General features: G+C 50.8%; 2 protein-coding genes across 4 annotated transcripts; both read right to left on the bottom strand.

Annotated features, from left to right (window-relative positions):
- Positions 1-4,309: 4,309 nt before the first annotated feature.
- Positions 4,310-9,453, bottom strand: GTF2A2 (general transcription factor IIA subunit 2). 2 transcript variants are annotated; one of them, XM_077317717.1, is made up of 5 exons: positions 9,321-9,453; positions 7,996-8,139; positions 7,607-7,711; positions 7,120-7,246; positions 4,310-4,648 (listed from the first exon to the last, which is right to left on the bottom strand). In XM_077317717.1, exons 2-5 carry the CDS (start codon positions 8,065-8,067, stop codon positions 4,623-4,625), a joined length of 330 nt encoding a protein of 109 aa, XP_077173832.1. In that variant the 5' UTR covers positions 8,068-8,139; positions 9,321-9,453; the 3' UTR covers positions 4,310-4,622. The 2 variants fall into 2 exon arrangements, with proteins under 2 accessions (XP_077173832.1, XP_077173833.1); XM_077317718.1 differs by lacking the exon at positions 9,321-9,453 and adding an exon at positions 8,912-9,104.
- Positions 9,454-10,493: 1,040 nt separating this feature from the next.
- On the bottom strand, positions 10,494-21,677 carry BNIP2 (BCL2 interacting protein 2). Of its 2 annotated transcripts, XM_077317546.1 has the most exons (11): positions 21,522-21,677; positions 18,734-18,864; positions 18,481-18,545; positions 17,944-18,111; positions 16,078-16,254; positions 15,899-16,001; positions 15,351-15,482; positions 14,484-14,570; positions 14,294-14,392; positions 13,702-13,737; positions 10,494-12,098 (listed from the first exon to the last, which is right to left on the bottom strand). In XM_077317546.1, exons 2-11 carry the CDS (start codon positions 18,817-18,819, stop codon positions 12,050-12,052), a joined length of 1,002 nt encoding a protein of 333 aa, XP_077173661.1. In that variant the 5' UTR covers positions 18,820-18,864; positions 21,522-21,677; the 3' UTR covers positions 10,494-12,049. The 2 variants fall into 2 exon arrangements, with proteins under 2 accessions (XP_077173661.1, XP_077173662.1); XM_077317547.1 differs by lacking the exon at positions 13,702-13,737.
- Between the last annotated feature and the right edge of the window lie 1,198 nt (positions 21,678-22,875).

Below are 22,875 nucleotides of genomic sequence, written 5' to 3'. Positions count from 1 at the left end.
AGGGTACATGGCAAAAAATTCTGTTGTCCTGGAAAGTTCTGGTGGGCTAAGTCCACATGTGGGGAGGAAGGAAGAAAAGAATAGCGTTTCCAACTGCTGGTCCACATTGGTAAAGTTTTCTGATGCACAAACTTCTGAGTGTGAATGTCGCAAATATTCTGCATATGAATTGTTCCCAGCTTGCAAGAGTGACTGGAAACCTGTTCTGATCTGTTATTTTGCCACGTAGTCTCATTCCCTCAGGCAGTGGGAGGAGAACGACTCTGCACGTATATACTGGAGAGGGACGTTGTCCAACCAAAACAATTAGCCTATTATCCTGCCGAACAACATTGTCCGGATTTGCATTTCTTTTTGGGGGGACTGTCATTATACAGAAGCCATTGCACTGTTTTAAGCTGATCCTACTTAAGCAAGCGTTTTACATGGTTCTCTGTGCTTACAACTTCTGGGCAGGGATGGAGGTTTTTATTGCTCTGGGAGGGAGAGCTGTGCAAACCAGGAGGAATAGAGAAAGAGGCCAAGATTTTATCCCGACCCGTGCCTGCCCTGCAAACTAGAGAGGGATACTTTTTAGAACTGGCCACGCACCCCTCAGACGTCACAGTTTCAGGGCTATATTAATGACGAGAGGAGCCTTCCGGTGTCCAAATATCTGTTGTTGGGAACAGTCAAAACCTTCTCCACCCTTGGTAGGGTGGGCATGCCAGCAGATGGGAGAGCCTGCGCGGAGAAGTAATTAAAGAGCTGCAGGCTCTAACCAAGAGAACCGGCTTCAATTCCCCACCCCTTGGGCTAGTCACAGTCACCTTAGAGGTGTTCACACAGAGCTTTCTCAATTCTACCTGCCTCACAGGTGAGAAGGGGAAATTGTTTGCAAGCCGCTGCGAGACCTCTTTGGGGAGTGAAAAGCAAGGTTTATAGAAACCAGCTCTTCTTTTTCATCTCCCTCGTTCTGTCAGGGGCATCCCATAATGATCCTATGCAACTCAGCTGCCCCAGAGAGGAGCCCCCTTACTTGGCTGGAACGCCTCACAAGCCGGGACAGTGGATTTGCATTCCAGGAAATACATCAGTGAAAGTGTTTAGGCCGGGGAAGGGGGGGCACAAAAGGGAGGAGGGGGGAGAACAGGAATCTCGTCCGTCAGCTTTCTCTCTGCAAGTCTCAGGGCTATAAAACCAACAGCCCCTTTGTGCGCACATCGGATTTCCTGCCCGGCTTCCTTTCTACTTACTGGACGCTTAGGGGCCTGCGTTCAGGCACCCGAGCACAAAAGGTGTATTTACCTTTGCATCGTTGATTAAAGATTGGGGATGTTTGTACTCCACAAACCCAAGGAGGAAGAAGAGAGATAAGCATAAAAGACTTTGGCTTCGGAGGCTTAACCTAATCGTGATCTCGCCTCCCCGAGTTAGGGAGCTCCTTCTCCGATAAGAATGCCGTTTACTCTGTAAAATAAATTAAGATTGGACAAAATCCATCTCGATAAGAGCTTCCTCTTGCTAGGGGAGGGTCAGCTTTGAGGCACAGAGGCCCAAATTAGGTTACACGCAAAGAGAATGTATGCAGGGGGTTGGGGGGGGGGTGAATGCAAAAGCGTTCAGAGGAGGGGGCTCTTCTGTTATTCTTAGGAAGGCCTCAGCCTCTCTGCCCTGTTCTTGTCCCCCCAGAGGAACTGGATGGCCCCTGTGTGAGATGGGAGGCTGGACTAGGTGGACCTTCACTGCTCTGACCCAGCAGGGCTGTTCTGATGTTCTTAGGAAGGTCTTGGTCTCTCCCCTGTTGCTGACCCTCCAGAGGAACTGGTTGGCCCCTGGGTGAGGCAGGAGGCTGGACTGGATGGCCACTGGCCTGACCCAGCAGGCCTCAACTGATTTTCTTAATGTCCACATTCAGAGGCCGCCAGCCCCAGAATTGCAGTCCTCTAAAAAGCAGTTAAAACACCTGATCTTCAAGTGGAAGCCTGTTTGACTCCCTGCTTAGGCGTATACAAAAGAACCTAGATGAGGTTTAACTTGTCAATTCCCACCTTGAAAACACCTCCGTCCGCTGATTCAGCAGCCATGTAATCCACACCGGCAGGCAGTCAACCAGGGAGAAATAAGACGCTCGCATTATCAGTCATCAGACGCTAAGTCAATGTGTATTTTACAAGATAAATCCGTAAGACGCGCACGCACACACACACACAAAATGAACCGCAACGCAGTCACAACCTGACGGGAATTCACAGTCCGGCTTCCAGCGAAGTGAAATTAGGGAGCGGCATTTCCCACGTGGCTCTTGGGGGAAGGAATTCACGCAAACTGGGACGGGACCGACGCCACACGCCACAATCCATCATGAGGACAGGTGTGCGGAAACCTTCCCACGCTCAAAAAAAGGGTGCGTTACGCGCCAACCGACTCACGGCCACCCTATGAACGAACGTATCCCCCTTTTCCTAGCATGAGTGTCTTCCTCCGTGATTCTGGTCTTCTCTAGGATGGGACCAAAGCACAAGAGCTTCAGTTTGGTCCTTTTAGTTACTAGGGAGAGTTCCCGCTTGGGTTGCCCCCCCCCCCCCAACCCACTATTTCGGCTCTTGGGTCCTCTGCAGCCCCTGGAACACTCACCTTACACTGCCTTTCAAGGGAATTAGTTTCCTTCCCGCCAGGTTTCGGTACTCTCCAACTTGCACACCCATGACCATGTTATAATTCCTGCTACCTTGCTTGAATCCAAGCGCTCTGTTGCTTGCGTATCTGGGCCCAGACATTAGTGCATTTTGCCAAACGACGTCATTTGAACCCAGCTGCACTTTGAAACCAACCTGACCGGCTCCCTGAAGGCGTGCCGGAACCAAGACGATAGAACTTCCTGAGCCGCAACCAAGAAGCCACCCCAAAAAATATGACTAGGTGCAATGCCCCCACCCCACCCCGAAAAGAAACAGACCAAGTATTTGCCCGAACAGTTGCCCGAAATGTCATGATTCTGGGGCGCGCCAGGACATCCATCATCTCCCGGAACACTCATATTCCTATAGAGCGACTTCTGCTACTCGCAAGGGAGTCAAAAATAACAAACCCAGAACGTTCAAAGGATCAGGTGGTTTCAAGGCATGGCATCTCCTGCCAAGGAAAAGGGTGGCTCTGTTTTTTGTTTCGACTTCCCCACCCCCACCCTTAGGGAACGACGTCCCATCACCTGATTTCAAGTCTAGTCAAGCGCCTCAGGATTTTCCCAAGGTATGAACTTTCGAGTCAAAGCTCCCTGTCAGACCCCTCGCTTTGGCCCCGGGAAGCTCTCACCCCCGAAATCTTGTTTGGCTTTAAGGGCGCTCCGGACTCAAACTTAGCTATTGTACTGCAGACCAAGGTGGCAACTGTCAGAGGTATCTGATGAAGAGACCTTTGCCTCTCTAAAGCTTACACCCAGGACCTCTTGTTGGTCTCTCTAGGTGGCTACTGGGTTCAAACAGAGCTCTTCTACTGCAAACCAAGTCGGCCACTCTCTGGAAATGTTCTGTCGCCCAGGCACCAAGGCAGGGGCTATGTGGTTGGGCCCCACTTTTCTTGGGCACAAATTCTCACCCCTTCTGAGAGCTGGTGGGCTGACGGAGCCAAGAAGGCCTTGTGAAGCCCTCTCCGCCCCACAGGGAAAGACCCTCTGCCTCCATCGCTTCCTCTGGCCGGCGGTGGTGCTCCAGGATCTCAGCCAAAGAGAGACTTTTACCAAGACCTGTGACGGGAGCTCGTAGAGCTGGCGAGGCCACAGGACTGAAGTTGGGTCCTTCTCTTTGTGATGCACAAGTTGTGCCGCTGAGTCATGCCCAGCCCCAGAATAGACTGAAATGCGGCAGCCAGACCAGAATGCAGATCCCGATTTGCATTGCAGGGCTCCGAGACTCAAGAGGTTGACCGATTCTCCCAGTGCAGACGGGAGCCTTCCGTCTTGGTTTCCCATGGATCAACCAAAGGGAACTGTCTGGCTTTAGAACCTTTGGCTTTTCAACAGTGGCACACATGAATCTACAAGGCAGGTAGAGCCATCAGCTTAATACCTCCCATGGGACGAAAGCTGGTTACTCCATTCCTTTAAAAACAGGTGGAAGGGACATTTGCCCTCCTTCCCAAACACAAACAGTTGCATTAGTGCCCCAGTTTTAAGGAAACAAATCCCATTGCCCGACGCACCCCCGTGTCGAATTTCCGCCAAGGAATTTTTTAAAACTCACCAGCAAAAGAAGGGTAGCGTTGACTGTGGGAACATTTTCCCATCTTACCCGGGCCTTTTATTGTAGAAAAACTAAATAGAAAACCTGCCTGAGGGTTTTAAATAAAAGGTTTATTGGAGAGGTTACCTTGATGAACCAAAACACCAAGTTTCATTCCTTATTACTATTCATTTTTTTTAAAAAAAAGCAAAGATTGGTCGTCTTTGTGCCCTTGGGAGGTGAACACACAGGAGACCGCCTACGGAGATCTTGCCGCCAGAGTCCCGCGAGGCGCTGCATCGCACTGCATCGCGCGCATATGCCATCATTAAAAAGTGTCGCTGACACAGTCCCCCAGCTGCGCGCTCTCCCGAGAAGCGCAGCCCAACAAGACCACACTGGCCCCGAGGCCCTGTCTCCTCTTCACTCCGCCGCGTTGGAACCAGTATCTGGAAGTGAGAAGAGCAGGGGGGGGTTAGGGCAGGCAGGCAAAACAGGAGAGTGGAAAGCGACACCAACACAGTTCAGTGCTACAGTTAGGGTTACCCGCTTTGGGTGGAGAACTACCTGGAGGTTATGGGGTAGAGGCTATGACAAAGCCATAGAGCCCCTCCTCCAGAGCAGGGGTAGTCAGCCTGTGGTCCTCCAGATGTTCGTGGTCTACAGTTCCCATGAGCCCTTGCCAGCAAATGCTGGCATGGGCTTATGGGAATTGTAGTCCATGGACATCTGGAGGACCACAGGCTGACCACCCCTGCTCCAAAGCACACATTTTCTCCTGGGGAACTGATCTCTGTTTCCTGGAGATCACCTGTAGCGGTGGGAGGTCTCCGGCCTTCAGCTGGACTTTGGCAACCTGAGCTGCAGTCTGGCCTACACTGTTGGGAGGCCTCACTCGGGGTGTCCTCGCTAAACAGAGAGAGAGGCAGGGGCGAGTCGGGACACGGCCTCGTCAGTGGTGGCACCCCTGCTTTGGTAGAGTTATGTCCTGCAAGGGTTGCAATTGCCCTTCCTCGCAGGTCTTCCAGAGTTGCCACAAGGCCTGCCTGTCGGAGCTTTTGAGGGCGGGAGGGAGAGATTGGAGGTTTGCAAGCTTATTTTTGCTTCTCACCGAAAACGTTTCTGTTATTCTGAGGCACCTGAAACCACAAGGAAAGGTGGGGTAGAAAAGTTAAGTTTTTAAAACTGGCTTTAGTGTGCCACATTAATCACTCCTGTTTCTATTTTACAGCATATTAGTGTTTAGTGACAGGCAGTGCCCCGGAACAACTTGGGGGGTGTTTTTTTGAAAGACGGCGCAGGTTTCTCGAATCCCGACGTCCCCGCTGACTTTTTCCCAAGCCCCAAGGCAGTCGGAGAAGGACAAGGGATATTTACGAGCTCCTTGGGTCAAGAGATGGAGACTGATATAATTTACTGCGTATTTGCAGGCCGGTCTCTCAGCCGTATCGGCGCCAAAGATGGCAGTGCAGGAAGCAAATTAAAACAATCGCAAGGCTCAAAATAAATCTAAAACCCAAAAAGGCAGAAAGCCCATGCAAACAATAGCGACAGCAAGACAATAACTGAGAATAACTCTTGGGAGTGAGGGGGGAGCAGCTCTGCTCAGGGATCCACGGACACGATTTTGCCCCCCCATCCCCCCCCCCAGCATTTTTTAATAGAGTGATCCAGGCTTGAGTAAAACGAAAGAAGGTTTGGTATTGTCCAAGAAGGCACTTTTTATTAAAGGAACAGAACTGAAGCCATTGGAAGGCTTTCTTGTTTCCATCGTTTAAGTGGGACGGAGAGATCATTAAGTGCTCAGATTGCATTTTTAAAAAGAACCATTAGGGTGGTAGCACCAAGCAAAATGCAGAGTAAAAAAGGAATTGTTTTTCTTATTGCTATGCTCTCTAACCCTGGAACCCCGGATCTGCTGCACCTTTCGTACGATACAGCTTTGCTTTCTAATTCTGTAGCCCAGCTCCAGTCTCCAGGGACTTACTGGGAAGGGACACTGGGGGGGGGGGGGGCAAGTGTCAGAGTAGAAGAATGATGAGCAAGCATTTCTCTTCGTATTTCCTGGAGTAAATGAACAGCTGCCATCCATTTCTAAGGAATCAGTAAAGCCCTACGCTGGGGACGCTACTAGGATACAAGCGAAAACCGTCTCAGAAGGCACATTCCTTTCCTACTGGCAGGGCCCCCTCCAAAAAGGGCGGGGCATGAAGCGTTTCGGTAACAGATGATTGACACGGTTCCCAGAAGGCCCTTCCCCAACCTCTTCCTGTCATGACAGCAGGCATTTTCTGAATGGGAACCAATCAAGCCCTTGGCACTCAGGTTGAGCCAAGTACAAGGTGGCTGCCGGCCAAGCAGCTCAGCTGCCGCAGAAACTAGCCTGCAAAGTTCCCGGCTGGGTGCTTGAATTCGAACACACCATTGTCCGCATCACAAGCCTTCCAGAATGGCTCAGCGCTTGACTCACCACTGATACTTGCCATGCGTCATATTTGTAAAACAAAGGGAAACGGATGCTGCGTCTGTACGGCGCTTTCCGTCTTTTAAGGCAGGCAGATTTCCCCACGACTGACATATACGAACATAACAGAAGCCACGTTGGATCAGGCCAACGGCCCATCCTGTCTAACATTCTGTGTCACAGAGTGGCCAAAACCCAGGGGCCGTCAGGAGGTCCACCGGCAGGGCCAGACCTCTACAGGCCCTCTCACTCTTGCCCCACCCCCAAGCACCAAGAAGACGGAGCATCCCTGTCCCAGACATAAGAACATCAGAGAAGCCAGGCTGTGTCAGGCCGGTGGCCCCTCCAGTCCCCACTCTGCCTCGCACAGTGGCCCAAATCCAGGTGCTATCAAACAGCAAACCTGAGAATATTTTTAAGGCGCTACAAAGCCCGTATTTTTGGCATCGGACTTACTTTTTCCATCGCAGGCTACGATCTTCACTTTGTCCACTTTCACCAGATCTGTGACTTCTCTGAATTCGACATCGTTCAGGACAAACGTCCAGACATTGTCGCAAAATCTGTACGTGTTCAGGGAACCCTTTTGGGGGGGGGGGCAGGAGGGGGGGGAAAGACACAAGCAATTATTTGCTATTTTTGTTTGCATTCTTGACAAGCCCCTTTTCTGACCGAAACACAACCAAACTTGACAGAACCGCCTGTTTCTAACAGTTTCACTAGTTTTCCAAACTTTAGAGCTGCCAATAAATAAGAGGCAGTTCTGAAAAGACTGCATTTTACTGCCCTCTGGTGGTTAGCCAGGGAATCACACAATAAGCATGAAAAAGTGGGCAACGGCCAAAGAATCAGAGTAACCCAAGTCAGGGCATACTGCTCCAGCTAGCCGTTATCCCCCACCAAGAAGCCATTTGCTCCCTGCGGACACTTTGTGCTTTCTTACCCGGAAATTGACTCTGTTTCTGACCCGCTGGGCCAACGCAGAATTGATGGCTTTGTCAAACTGAAGTAGCACCTGGAGGGCCAGCTGAGGGGTGATTTGCTGAGACTGGAAAGGGGAGAGAAAGGTTTAGCTTCAAGGAGGAATACAGTTTTAAAACAAGATGTGGATGTGTTCTTTTCTCAAAACACCTAGGGGTTGCTACATATATATGCTTACTACAGCTACAGCAGTGACAAAACCCGCAATGCTTTCACAACTCTTTGTGTCCTACCACCCCCTCTCAGTGATGCCACTGGCGATATCCATGTTCAGGTTTCCACCAGAATAAGGCCACAGTTACTTGGCCACCCCCCAGCTCAGGTGGTCAAGCTCCCTCCACAACACTGTACCTGTATGAGCTCATCCAGGCTCTCTTGAAGACTGTTCCCCAGCGTAGTATTTCTATAAAGCTGGTAGGCCATGGCTTATGGGCATGGAACAGGACCGGCGCTGTTCATCCACAAAGGAGCTTTTGCTTCACTCTTGCGGAAAGTCTGAAAACCAAACAAACAGTTATCAGAGTTTGCATACTAATGTGCTTTTTGTTAAAAATACTTAACAGATTCCATGCACACCGCCACAAAAAAAAACCTTATATTGAAATCCTGATCTAGATAACCCAGGCTAGCCCAGCCTCATCAGATCTAAGAAGCTAAGTGGGGCTAGCCTTGGTTAGGAGCTGGATGAAAGACCACTCAGGAAGTAAAAGGTCGCTACACAGGAAGTGACCCTTGGTGGTCACTTCCATCTACTCAGACTGGCCACTCATCTGGTCTAGCACAGCACATCTTACATGCAGAAAATCCTAGTGGGCAGGGGGAAACTCCTGGCACATTTTCTTCCCCTTGGCATGCCTATTAGAAGAAACAGGCTGCAACTTACGAAAGCCTGGAGTGGAATAAGGGTAGCTCTGCCTTCAAGGGGCCTCTGGCTCTATTTGGCTATGGCACACTAGCTTGGTGCGCTGGTTAAGGGCCTCACCCTCTGATCTGGAGGGCTGGGAACTCACGGAAGCTCAAGCCCCTGGGATTTCTTCTAGACCACTGACCACCTTTCACAGTAACCTTTATGAGGCCCAAGAAGCCTAAAGAAGCCTCTCTAAGGCAACCGGTGAACACCCTTGAACATTAAAAACACGCATTTCATTGTGCAACGTCCATGTCATTAAACCCCCACTCCTCCTCCATGCGCTGAGTGGCCTTGGGCCAGTCTCTCAGAGCTGTTCTTCCAGAGCAATTCTCTCGGAGCTCTCTCAGCCCCACCTACCTCACAGGGGGCCCGACGTGGGAAAAGGAAGGCTAGGCGATTGTAAGCCGCTTTGGGACTCCTTCGGGGGGCGAAAAGCCGGGCATAAAAGCCCACTCTTCTTCTTCTTAGACTCCTTGGCAACCGCGGGCGGCCTAAAGCGCCCCACGCTGCACGACAACGCCAGCCTACCTTGCAGGGCTGTTGGGAAGGGTACGAGAGAGACAGCAGACAGGGAGACAACCTGCTTCAAGCCCCCCCCCTCTGCAGCCCGCCCATGAGCGTCGCCTGCTTCAAGCCCCCCCCCCCCGCCCAGCCACGACCCCCGACCCCCGACCATGGGGAAGCGGCTGCTGGGGGGTGGCCGGAGAGGCCCCGCTCCCCAAAGACCCCCGAGCCCCGGGGAGAGGGCGGACGGCCCCAGACGCACCTTCTTCTTCGGCCTCCAGTCCCCTCGACTAGGGATCCCACCCGGAAGCGGAAGCTCCCCCTCACCAGCGAGACCGGAAGCGGAAACTGCGGCCATAGAGACAGCGGCCGCGGCGACTCCGCTCGGCCGTTCTCGCCCATTGCGCATGCGCCACGCGGGACGCCGAGGCGGATATAAATATATTTCCAATTAATTTTGTTTGGGTTTTTTTTTTTGCACAGGACGCGCGAACAAATTTTTTATACGGTCGGGAATTAGAAGGACGCTTTTAAAATTAATAAAATGATAAGGACGATGAGCGAGGGCCGCTCGGCGCATGCGCGCTCGAGGAAAAGGAGGCGGTGTCTTGGCAAGTGCAAGCCGCCCCTTCCCTTCGCTGATTGGTTGCGCTCCAGATTGGCGGAGGGAGGTTTCCTCCCTTGCAAAACACAGCCCGGTGGGCGGGGCCTGCTTGCAAGGGGCGGTCCCTGCGGCCCTTTGATCAGCCTGTGTCCGCTTACACGAGAGTAGAGCCCATTTAGAACCCTGAAGGTTCTTGCAACTGGGCTGGCACTGAACCAGCTTTGCAATCGGCTCTCTGCACACGGGCAGGAGCTAGTGCATGCAGAGGCATAAGTAGTGGGCCTGCAGGGAATTAATCCCTGAACGGTGGAAGAAAAGTTGGGAGTCCAGGGGGACCTTTAAAACCAGCCAAGTCTTATTCAACATATAAGCTTCGGTGTGCATGCATACGTCTTCAGATACAGCATGTATGCACGTGAACGTTTATACCTTAAATCTGCTGGTCTTCGAGGTGCCACTAGGCTCAGACTGTGTTCAACTACTTCAGACCCACACGGCCACCCAACTGAACATCTAGAGTGTGTTAAGCGTGTTCACTGAAGGTTTGCCAGGATGGGATTTCTGCCAAACTAGAGAATCGGATCTGGGACACAGAACCAACTAGGGAGTTTGAAACAGAACCAAAGCAAAACAGGAGCATTTGCAAGACCCGTTTAAACGATGCAAAAATTCTATAGTAGGTTGCTAGTTTCACCAAGCTATATAGAGCAGCAGACACCCCAGTCCCTACTCTTTTATCTCAGGAACGTTGTGAATCATTGTGTACAGGCCAGGTCTGTTGCCTGGGGCAGCACCAGCGCAGTCCCAATGAGACACCCAGACAAATCCACGTCGTTTCTGTAAAAACACTTATTTATTGACTACACATTGATAAACCGACACAGCCAAGCAATTCCCACGTAAACACTGTTTTCGGGGACGGTAAAGTGTTGATAAGTGGCTTTTGAGTGACAAAACAGGGTTTTCTTTTAAAAGGGCAAATGAAACATTTCTTTGAAGGATTTCCTTCTTTGCCAAGTAAGTCAGCAAAGCATTTCTAGGCGGATATTTTGGAAAACCGCCCCTTCTGTGCATCGACACAGTGGGTTTATCGGGTGTGGGATAGACCTGTGACTGACATTCACCCAAGACATAAGGATTCTCTGGCTACGCTAGGGCCCCGAGTACATTTCCACACACGTGAAAAGCATGCAGAGTGCAGGTTTTTCTTTTCTTTTTAAAGAAAGATTCCTTTAAAAATCCATAAAGTGAAATTAGTGCTGGTGGAAGGTGCTGATCAAAAATAAGCACAAGGCACAGTCTGTCGGCAAAATGGCAGGAAAAGCAGTGCGTCTGGCACAGGAGGGGAGAGAAACAGGGCTCCCGCTGGAAAAGCAGCAGCCCTGCGTCAAGTTCCGGCCCCTACTGCATTGGCATGCTCCATGTCTCCACCATGGCGCATTTCTCCATCCCGCGTGACGGGAGGGCAGCGGAAAAATCACATAGCCAAACATGGAGCAAGAGGCACTTAGTATTATGGAGAGAGGACGCTCACAACATGGGGATGCCGGTTTTGGCAGTAGCCCCGCGTCGGATCAATGCACAGTTCTGCCTTTCGGCCTGGACGGCTGGCACATCTCACACACAAGACTGCGGGCCGGTTGTGCCAATACAGATCTTTGGCCAATGAAGGCCTGCTGGTGCGTCAGATGTCCACAGTTCAAGCAAATCCAGCGGCTCCAAGGTTTGAACCTCTCCGTTCACAGGCACGGCTGTTGGGAGCTGAAAATGAAAGGCGGCAGGCTCAGGGCCGACCATCTGGGGGCCAAGAAGCACCAAAGCAGTGTAACGAATGCTGCTCTCCCCCAAAACGGGAGCCTCAGCCTTAATGCCACCCAGCTGATTATCCCTGCCCAGCAGAGGGTGTGGGCGGGGTTCTCTGTTGACCGAGAGGCGGCAGACCCTTGGGAGAAATTGTGATATGCACTTATTGCCCAAGGGGTGACAGCAGTCGACGTTGCCCTTAGCCTCCTTGCAAACACCCTGCAGGCAGGTGCTATATATTGTTTTTAAGAAGTTGTAAATATATATATATATATAATCCTCTCTTCCTTTCCTTTAACATTTATGCATATAAATATTTACTGAAGAAGCATCCTTTTAGATACAACACCGGCGCCCTCCCACGGCACTCCTGTGACGCTCGGAGGGGAAGGCAGTTACAAGAAAAGGCAGCTTATGAGTCTGGACGGACAAGGCAACGCTGCAGACAAAACCCGCCAGGCGCCAGTCCAGAGGGCAAACCTTCCGCCGCAAGAAGGCTTTCTTTTTTCAGAGGCAAGACATCATTCTGCCGGCACATTTCTCCGTCTTGGTTCGACTCCGACACGGGGAGGGGAGGGGGGCCGTCACTGCTCCGTCTTCGGTTCCTGTTTCCCGTTGAGCTCTTGGTCAATTCTGGCGGGGGAGAGAAAGAGAAACTGAAGATCAACCGAGTTCCTTACAAGCTGAAGGAAGGCGACGCAGTAATGCAATGGGACAGCCCCCACAAGAGCAGCTGGACTCCCCTTGTGAATCACGAATGAGGACTGGTGAGGTTAGCAAGGTGACTGTTACAAAGAAATGAGTCAGACCTGCCTGGCACAGTCCCCCCCAACCCACCCACTTTAAGCACCTGAGAGTCAGCCGGGCTGGTTGGCAGGACGGAAGGGCACCCGAGAACCCCCTTGCCCTTGGCAGGACGTGGCATCCTCAGATCCCACTTGGCCTCTCTCCTCGTCCCACATCCAATTTCTGATCTTATTCCTGACGGACATCCAACCCACTTAGCTAGAGAGTTGAGGTGTGGGTGGAGATCCTCTATGGATGAAAGCTTATGCCTTTTAAATATTATGTTCGCCCAGGAGACTGAAACGGTGGACACAAATCTTTCAAAACCTGTGAGAACCGTAAGAACATCAGATGAGGCCTGCTGGATCCCTCGAGGCCAGCCTCCTGCCTCGCACAGTGGCCAGCCGGTTCCTCTGCAGGGCAGAGAGGCCGGGGCCTTGAAGTCGCCTGCTGGCTCAGGCCACTGAGGGGCCGTCTAGTCCAGCCTCCTGTCTCAGACAGTGACCAACAACAGAGCAGAGAGGGAGAGGCCTTCCCCTGATGCTGCCTCCAGTCTCTGGGATTCAGAGGTTTCGTGCCTCTGAATGTGGAGGTTCTCTCAGTCACCAGGGCTAGCAGCCACTGGCAGATTTATCCTCCACAATTCTAATCCCCTCTTAAATCTATCCTCTGGGAGCCTTCCATATGGAAATTCCTGACCACGTTGCAACGGAACCATTCCCATTAACAGCCAAGTCTGGGTTAGGCCGGATTCCTTGTTTGTGCCGGGCCATGTCAAACATTCTGAATCAAGCCAGAAAAACACACCTTCCTCAGCTACCTAACTTCCTTCCCCTCGCCGGCCGGCAGCCTGCCCCCTAAGCCTTGAGAATCACGTATTGGGAAGCGTCCTCACACCCCTGGGCGCACTCTGGATCAAGGGAGGCTGTTAGTGGCAGGAGCGATGGTCGAGCAGATGACCAGACAGCGTTTCACAAACCGGAGAAGCCGTGAGAAGTCAGGTGAGCAGGCCGTGCGCTTCCAAGCACCGGGAGACACCCAAGCATGCAATTGGGGAGAGAAAGAAAGCACGGCGCAGGGACACAGACCCGGAAGCTAGAAAAACCACCATCAACCAGGCAATCTTTAGACTTCAGCGATGGCTAGAAGCTTAACGTTCTGGAAACATTTTGCTGTGGAAACCCCTCTGCGGTGCTACCAGCCCAAAGTTGGGTGCTACGAGCAGATGAATGACATGAGTATGGGGGCTAGGTTGGTGGCTTCCCAAGCAGCAGGCAGGCTCTTATTTACACAACCCACACACAGCTATGGCAGGAGCTCAGACGAGCACAGGGGTAGGTTCGGCCAGCAGGCGCACGCCAATTTGCGCATGCTGTTCGCTGAAGCGTGCCTCGGCCCAGTGCTAAGCTGGCTGGGATTAGACGGAGCCCTGATCGAGAGGCGCATATACCTGTTGGCTTTCTTTCTAAGTTTTTCTTCGTCGTACCTTGGTGGGGGAAAATTTGATTTTTAGTTCAAGTGCAACGTTGTACGCCAGCCAACCCCCACGCAGTTTTGAAGGCAACGGCAGCCTGGCAGAGGCCTTGGCCCGCTTTTAAAAGCCGATGTCGAGGAAATGGGATTTCATTTGCTGCCAAACACTCCCCCCGTTCCCCAGCACGCTTTGTCCCCACCCACCCACCTCCCCCCAAGTTTCACAATCCCTCAGAAGGGCAGGAAAGCAATCGGTCTGCAACATTCATAATTCCACAGCGTGGATTTGAACTCAGAACTCTGAGAAGAGAATGCTGGGAGATCTCAAGGCACCACCTGGAGGCTGGCAACCATACCGGTGGCAGCAGCCTGACTTTGCGCTGAAGAAAAGCGCCACAGGTCAGCAGGAACCGGCCTTCTCCCTCCACTGTGATTCATTTTCTCGGCCAGCTGAGAGACGCTCTCTCCGAGAGAAAGGCCTCAACCAAAGCGAGGCAAGGGGGTTCCAGAAGCTAAAACCCGCTGCCAAATAGCTACCTGGCTAAGGGACAGGCGCACCCGACACCTACTGTTTTATGCAGTCCGGAATGCCCACCGACTCTATGGGGACCAGTTCTGCCAGCTCCGCCAGACTGAAAACGTATCTGATTTTTTGGCTGAACTTGGAACTGGAAGAAAGAGATTGCAAGACACGGTTACCGCTAAATAAAAGGAAACAGACCGCCACGTTTTGAAACACACCCGTTTTTGAAGCGTTACCTAATGAAAGGTTTCGTGATTGCTAGGAGCGTCCTAATAAACCAGGAGGGATGAACGATGATTAAGGATTTCAGGTTTTTCTTCAGCCTAAAGGAAAAAGGAAGAGAGTCGGCCACGGAAAGGACGCACGCGCAAAAGCCTCAGCTTGGGCACAGCAGACGCTAGAAGCTTTGTAGCCGCTCTCTATCGCTCTACACGTTGCTAGACAGGACTCCTACGGAGCTAAGCGCCTCCGGCCGGCGATTCTCACTAGAGCTGGACTAACCGTGGCGTGATCACGGCTTTGTGCCGAGGCGACTGGAAGAGAGGACGGAGGGGAGAGGCGTCCCCCTACCTGCGGAGGGTCAGGTTCCGGCCAGGAAGCAGAACCAGGAGGGGAAGCCAGCCGGGAAGAAGGGCAGAGACAGGCCTGCTTATCTACATCCTCCACCTAGGTGCCGGGACAAAGCAGATGATCCCTGCTCAGCGGCTCACGGAGAAGAAAGTTGGCAGAACTGGAGGTGGGGGATCTGGAAGGTATTTGTGAGCCCACAACATAGTGGGTAACATAGTGGGATGTTACCATGTTAACCACATGGCCTTTTCTTTCTTGTTGGACAAGAACGCCCACCTTTTGGAAGGGTGGTCTGTGTGGAAATCTGCTTTACACAAAAATGATTTTGTCTCACTGTCGAGGGATCCCATACCAGGTGCCCGGTTTATTTCTCCTTCTATCCTCCTGGCCCTGCTCTTTCTCAGCACTCTCCCTCCCGCTCTGGAAGCTTCACTACCCAAGTGACATGGATGAAGCAACGCTGCTTGCTTTCCGTCCCTCGGCAAGGACAAGCAACCCCGACCCTCTGCAGGCAGCGCTCCCTCCCTCCTCACCTCCTGTCGATCTGTTGGTAGCACTTCCGGAGCCAGCCTAGGCTGGGCACCTTCCTCCGCGTCGTGGCACCGTTGAGGTAAATGATCATGTAGTTCTCGGCGACGAGCAGCTCTAGCGTCCCAATCACAAACCTACGAGGAGAGAGGCAGGGCCGAGGACACCTCTGAAGGCCCACCTTCCCGTTCGCTAAGCAGGTTGCACAAAAGGTATATCGGACCCTAGCTGGGGGCGGGGCAGGTTGGGGCCAGGCTACCGGCAAATCTGGAGCAATCCGTGATGGGGAAGGGAAACTTGAACGTTTAGACCAGGGGTGGCCAAACTACGGCTCTCCAAATGTCCAGGCACTACAATTCCCATGAGCCCCTGCCAGCAGGGGTTGCCATGGCCTGCCTCTGCACAGCGACCCAGGACTTCCTCACGGGTCCCCCATCCGTTTACCCCAGGGAGGACCCTGCCTAGCTTCTGAGATCGGGCTAGCCCGGACCATTCAAGGCGGGGCAACCGTGTGGCTGCAGGAGCCAATTTTAACTCACTGAGCACAACTTACTTAAATAGGTTATCCATTAAGTACTTGTAGTTTGGCTGGCTGCTTTCCGGCATGAAGCAAACAGCGAACACGACGATGGCGTTTAATCCGTCACCGTAATATCCTAGAAAGGACGGGGAGGTCATTCGGGCGCTTCTTCCTGCGCTTCCCGCCCTGGCGGCCCCCCTGCCCCTCCTCACCTCCGTGCCGGATCACTTTCTTGTAGGGCTCGATGGCCTTCATGTCCACCCGGTGGGACTGGTCTCCGATCCGGAACAGACGCCAGCGCCGTTCCTCCTCCTTCTCCTCGGATGCCGAGTACTCCGGAAGCTCGCCTTCCCTTATGACTTCAGTCGATTTGGGCTTCGGAAGGTCGTCTGTCCAGGGGTGGGAAAGAAGTTTAGTCGACTGCAGGCCCGAAAATTGCAGATGAGATCAAACGGGCTCGTCATCCTGCTAAGCAGGGGTTGAAATGCTTCCATGAGCCTGCCGAAATTCCCACCCAGAAACCTCTTGCTTACGGGACTGACCAAACAGAATGTCGTCATTTGCGGATGCGTGACAGTTTTTGATTCCTTTCCAAACCCCTGAATATATGAACTGGTCTTCTGATTAGCTGGAAATCAATGTTTGTCAAGAGCAGTTCCACCTTATAAGGGTGAGCTAAGTATCAATTTTTTTGTGTGTGGAAAGACCTAAAACGAATGAGGATAAACACTTATGCTGGGTAGAAGCTTTCATGAGCATGGACACTTCTTCAGATATGCTGAAACAGGGTCACCAACCATTCCGTATAGGGTGTAAGTGAGGGGGACGTTGCCAAGAAGGGCCAATTAGAGCGAAGATGGGATTAAGGCAATTGGTGAAATCTGTGAATAGATTAGCATATAGCATAATATAAATTTACAAACAGATTGGAGAACTGAATGATATCAGCATATGTAGTGAGATAAGAACCCGATATCTCTGTTAAGCCCGGGGGGGGGGGAGGTCAATGGTCCTGAGTATTGTAATAACCTGTGTTTCAGCAATCTCCCATTCTAGTTTGTTTCTGAAATTCTTTTGCAATAAAAGAGCTACACTGAGGGTGCCCTGGAAGGCCGAGATGTTCTACAGGTTTCTCGGTTTTGCGATTCTTGGCATCACTAGATCAAACTTGGTTCTGCTGCTTCAGACCAATATGACCTGAATCTAGGATTAGCAATGTAAACCCTTGTGGACTGCTCTGTGCCAAGGGAGCCCCAAGTAACACTTGCCCCCTTCATTACTGATTTAAGCAATAAGCCATTTCCACCCACTGATTCATGGCAGGCATGCAAATAGAGGTTTCAATCATAACTAAGCAAGATCTCGGGTATTTAGGAGAGGCGCTCTTGAAAACACATCGTCATCAGGACTTGGTGAAAAGAAATGTCAGTAGCACAAGCCTTACCCACACAGGTGTGAGAAAAACTATCGCGTGTTAGTAGCAGGTTCCCAAGACAGAGCTGTTAATGGAAACTATCCCTCCAGGAAAACGCTGACCACCACATTGGAGAGAAGAGAAGAGACAGAGACCTTATTCCAGCGACACGTGACTCTCCGCCCTCTCTCACTCCCAGCATCGCACAGACAACGCATGCGGAGTTTAAGCCCAAAGGACTTTTTAACGGAAACGCCTTCCTCTGAGAGAAGAGGACAGAAAGAGCCGCTTGCGTCTGGGAAAGGCCCCTTCAGCTTTGAGAGGGGCCCACAGGATCCATCCCGTGGGACTGTAATTCATCTCGCTCCAGTTCTCGGTCACATCAGAAGCGTAATTGAGCGATGCGCTACCACAGGCGCAGAAGGCATCAGCTGAAGGCCCCAAATGGTCAGTCACTAGCTCCAAAGAAACGCTCTTCCCACTCTAGATTAACCCAGTAGCCCCCGAGGAGGTATCTGACAAGAAGAGACCTGATTCTTCTTGCTCTGTGGATAAGGAAGTCCAGGGACACATGAAACTGGTTTTTTAAATAATATCCTGCTTTTTGCGACCCAGATGCAAATTTCAGGCCGTGGCACTTGGTCCAGGGATGCAAGAGGCTCACCTTCCCATTCATATTCATTACTGTTTTCAGAGGGCGTGTCCAGGTCATCCAGGTCGATCTCCCCGCTCTCGTCCAACTCCTCCGACAAACCGGATTCCACGCTGTGATCCAGGGTCAGGCTAATGTTCGGGGTCAGCAGCTTCTTCTTAGCTTTGCCGTCGCCGGCTTCTAAAAGGTTAGGAAGGGAGAGTGAAGGAGGGGTTATATTCAAGCCCCAGAACTGAGCAGAGGAACTGGGGTAGGCAGACTGGAGAGACCCCCTGGTCTTTTCCAGCAGGGCTCTCCTGATGTTCTTAGGATGGCCTCGGGATCTCTGCCCTGTTGCTGGCCCTCCTAAGGAACTGGTTAGCCACTCTGTGAGACAGGACCCTGGACTGAATGGACCACTGGTCTGTTCCAGCAAGGCTCTTCTGATGATGGACCCTCACTGGTCTTTGGAAGGTTATGGCCTCTAAGCCCTGTTGCTGGCCCTCCAGAGAAACTGACTGGCCACTGTAGCCTTGTAGCTAAAATAGCCTTAAGACTGTGTGCACTTGCCAGAACAGTCCCCGCTTCTCGTTGCACCCGGCAGATCCTCAACGTGGTCGTCCTCCGGCAGAGGCCTGGAAGAGAGGGCAGATGCTTCAGAAAGGTTTGCTCAAATAAGCGATTCGGCGTTCTGAACAGGCAGGGACGGGGCTACAGGACTCAACAACCCCCCTCCCACCACCATTTCTCATAGCCGGGCTGAAACCGGATCTGCGTTGAGAAGGTGTCGATTAGTGCGCAAGGCCCGCGCCCTCCTCCTTACCGTGGGAAGTCCTCGTCTTGCCACTCCTCCTTCAGCTCCACCCCCTCCATCCTCAGCTTGGCCTCGATGGAGGATGAGGCCTCCATGGGATCCTGAGCGCCTCCTCGCCTTATCGAGACGTCAGCCAAGAACTGCAAAATATGGACATTGGTTCGCCTGACCCAGGAGTCGAGAGACCCTCCAAGGAAAGCAGAACCAAGACCAAGACCGGACGAGAAGCGGCCATGCCAGGAGGGCTTTGATAATTAAGGGCTAAAATGAATTGGCATCTCTTGTCGTCAGGTTTTGACAGCGGGAGATCTCCAGGTGCCACCTGGAGGATGGCCACCTTAGTAAGGGAACATATATATGGTTTACTGAGATGGGTTTTAGCTGCCTTTCTTCTTTACGGCAGGAAGGATCCGTCCCAATTGCAGGATCCGTCCCAATTGCAGGTCTCCCTAACCAAGAAGCCCCCCAGTTAGAATGTCGCCAGAATAATATGCACATCCCGTCCTCCACCCCAGAAAGAGGGTGGAAGTATGCCGCTAATGTGATGCATCTGAATAATTTTAATATAAGTGTTAATTGTATTATAATAATTTTATATGATATTTTAAAACCTGTAAGCCACCCTGAGTCTTTGGGAGAGGACGGCATATATATATAAATGTAATTATTATATTTTTGAATTGTAATAAAATGTAAACATGCAAACATCCTAGAAAGCAAAATTTAAAATCCCAATTCAGGACTGCTAGGAAACTCAGCCCAGTGCAGTCCTGAATAAAACTTTCTTCAATTGCCTGCAAAAGGTCGAAACAGGAGGGGGGGGAAGCATATATAACGTGACACCAAGCAAGGAGATATATAACAGTGCAGGCATACACTTCTTGTCCAATTCTGCCCTACAGGAAACCAGAGGCAAAAATTCCCCGGTCTCCATTAAAAGAACTCATGACATTCTAGGGAACAGGATGTTGCAGCAAAGATTTCATCCGAAGTAACTCCACCCAACCAGCACTCTTTGCTGGCAGACAGTCTTGGTTCGCTGCCTCAACACATAACCAGAGGGGTTATTATCTCTACATGTTCCACACGGCACATCTTCTTGCTTAACAAGGCAGTAATTTAACAGCCGCCAGGAATACAAACACAAAGGGAAGCCACTTTGAGACTCCTTCGGGTAGAGGAAAGCGGCATAGAAGAACCAACTCTTCTTCTTCTAAGGAAGGGAGAACCCTGTAAGCTTCACAGAGAAAGCGCAAGGCAAAAGAGAACAGATCTAGCTCTCAAGCTTCAAGACGGACTTCCCTTCCAGCTCAAAAGCAGAAGTTGCTATGTTTTCACAAGCCATATGTAACATATCCGCTGTCGCAAAACACCCATCAGCAGTCCTTTCTTAGCCCTGGCTTCGGGAGACTAAACTCTGCAAAATGATCAAGCCCTTAAATGCTTCCTGTGTTTTGTTGCAGTGATCTTGGAAAATCCTGGTGGACATTCTCTCAAGCCATCCTCTTCCACTATTGATCCAAACCCTACAAGCGGGAAGGCAAGCTACAAGTAGTTTCCTACTTGGATCCAGTAGTTTCCTACTTGGAGAGCTTTGGCTCTCAAAAGCTCAACTGGTTGGTCTCTAGTGGGCTACTTGACTGGCACCTGGATGCTCTACTGAGGTGTAGTCAACCTGTGGCCCTCCAGAGGTTCATGGACTACAATTGCATTCCATGAACATTTGGAGGACCACAGGTTGACTACCCCTGCTCTACTGCATGGCTCCCCTCAGACAGTTCTCCACTGACTGCTTTGGTGGCAGTCAGCAACCCCCCCCCCACACACACACACATTTCACACCCCTAGAATTAGCATGGGACACAATCCACCAAGGAACTAATTGGCACAAGCCGCATCAAAACAAGCTACATGCAACAGTACAGACGGCTCACCTGGATGCCCCATAGGATCACCAAGAGTCGGACGCGATTGAACAGTAACATCATCAAGCAAAAATAAACAAACCCACATTTACCTTTCTCAGTTTCATTTTTTTTCCTAAACCAATCATTTATTACACTTATGGGCCGGCAGAACAAAACATACAGACTTTTTTTACTTGAAAAAATTCAAAAAGGTAGCTTCAAAATAAAATTCTAACCAGAAGACTTACAATGGCTTGAAAGCCAAAGTTTGTGCAATCTGTGCCTTTCTGTCTCTGTCCCTATTGTCTTAGCCCAGCCTTTTTAGTGAGTGTGGTTTGCAGCATAAGAATCTTCTACCAATATTAAGCTTGTCAGACTGGACACTGATTGTTCCTCAAACCACCACACTTAAGTCCATTTTATGTCATATCTGGTAGGACTGAATTTTAATGACAGTGCCTGTGGCTTTCCATTTGGTCAATGGCTGCAACAATGAGCACAGCTATGCCAAATCTTGTGTGTGTGCTTCGCTTGTGTTTTTGCAGAGCTGCTTTTGGAGAGCCAAAAAGGCCCCAAGCTCTTTACTGCTGCTGCTGCTAAAGGCAATTTTTTAAAAAAAAGGCAAGCCCACTGAGCAATAGCAATAATAAAAAAGATACTACAACACTAAAGCTTTTTTATAAGTTCGCCAAAGATAATAAAAGGCAATATAAAGGCAATAAAAGGTAATATAAAGATTAAATAGGAGATATCTATATAATAATAATATAAAAATAAAAGGCTATAAAGACCCCACACTGAAGCAACGTTTGCAGCACAAACCAGCCCCATTTCCTAAAAATGGGCAGTTCCCCCCCCCAAATTTCTGCCCTCCAACCCATAATACTCACCTATCCCCGGGGGGGGGGGTTGGGGGGCAAAGGGGCTTTCAGCTGCCCCCCTTTTCCCCGCCCTGCCTTTCAGCCGGCCTCAACGACCCCCTCCTGGTAATGCCCCGGAAGAGAACGTCACGAAACCGGAAGCCATTGCGTCAAAACGCGGCGCCGAACGCGACCCTCCCTTTATTTTTTCCCCCCCGATAAAGGGAGGCGCACGAGGAAACCGCTACTCGCGCATGCGCATTGGGGAGCGGGCGAGTCTCGGGCGGCGGCCGGCGAAGGCGCATGCGCGCGGTTGGTTCTGCGTTGGAGTTGGCAGGAGGGGGATTTGTATAGCGCTTTTTTTTTTGGTGTTGTGAAATAGATTTTGATTTTTGAAAAGAAAGCAGCTGTATGGGCGGGAGGGAGGAGAAAGATCAGAGGAATTGTGCGGGCGCACGGAATAAAACTTGGTTGGAGTCTAAATTTGTTCTGGAGAAGATCATAAGCGTTTTTAAACAGCGTTGTGCAGTAGCTTTTTATATGTTGAGCCCAACCAGCTAAAATGTCTCAAAACAATGTGCATTGTTTTTTAATTCCCCAGACCTCTTTTGCAGGCTGGATGTCTGTTTTTTTACACGGGTGGGGGATTCAGGAGCTGATATTAAAACTCGTTTGTCTTCATCTTGTGGGATTTTTGGATGGATTGGGTAGAGCTGGTATCAGCCCTCTGAGGAGGAGAAAATGGAGGGCTTCCAATGGAAAATTGAAAAGCACGAGACTGATCCGATGTCTTTCAGACCCCAAAATTCAGCTCTCCCGAAAGCCCAAGAAGAGAGGAAGAATGTGATAATTCTTCGAATGGTATCAAACTGGAGATCAGTTTAGATGATACCATAAAAAGAACCAAGTTGGGTGATAGTAAATATTTCAGGCAGTACCAAAATACTCCAGAAAACTTCCCAATCTGCTTTTTGTCTCCCATCCAGTTGCAATGGATATCTCTGACAAAGCTTGATGTGCAAACTGGCCATGCAGGTTGTATTTCCTGCGATTCTTGGGTCCCTTTTAAAAGATTCCTGAGGCAGCCCAAGAGCTTCACCTCCAAGTAACCAAGAGGCAGGGCTACGGGGTGAAAGCTGGTTGAGGATGCCTGTCATGCAGTCCTCTGGCTTTGCCACGGGGTGGCAGCCAATAACCAAAAATCAGGAAAACAGATGAAGTGAAATGTATAAAAGCATAAAACCCTACAAAGTGGAAACCGAGGGTCTTTTAACGCCTTTGCTGACCTACTCACACGCAATGCAAATGAAAGTAGCCTTAGGTTTTCAGAAACATGATTTTTTTTTAATGAGGTTACAACCGTTAGTCTAATATACAGGCAAGC

The sequence above is a fragment of the Paroedura picta genome, chromosome 18 (genome assembly GCF_049243985.1).
Source record: "Paroedura picta isolate Pp20150507F chromosome 18, Ppicta_v3.0, whole genome shotgun sequence".
Lineage (NCBI taxonomy): Eukaryota > Metazoa > Chordata > Lepidosauria > Squamata > Gekkonidae > Paroedura > Paroedura picta.
Note: the sequence above shows the minus strand (reverse complement) of the source record. Positions and strands in the feature narration are given on the sequence as shown.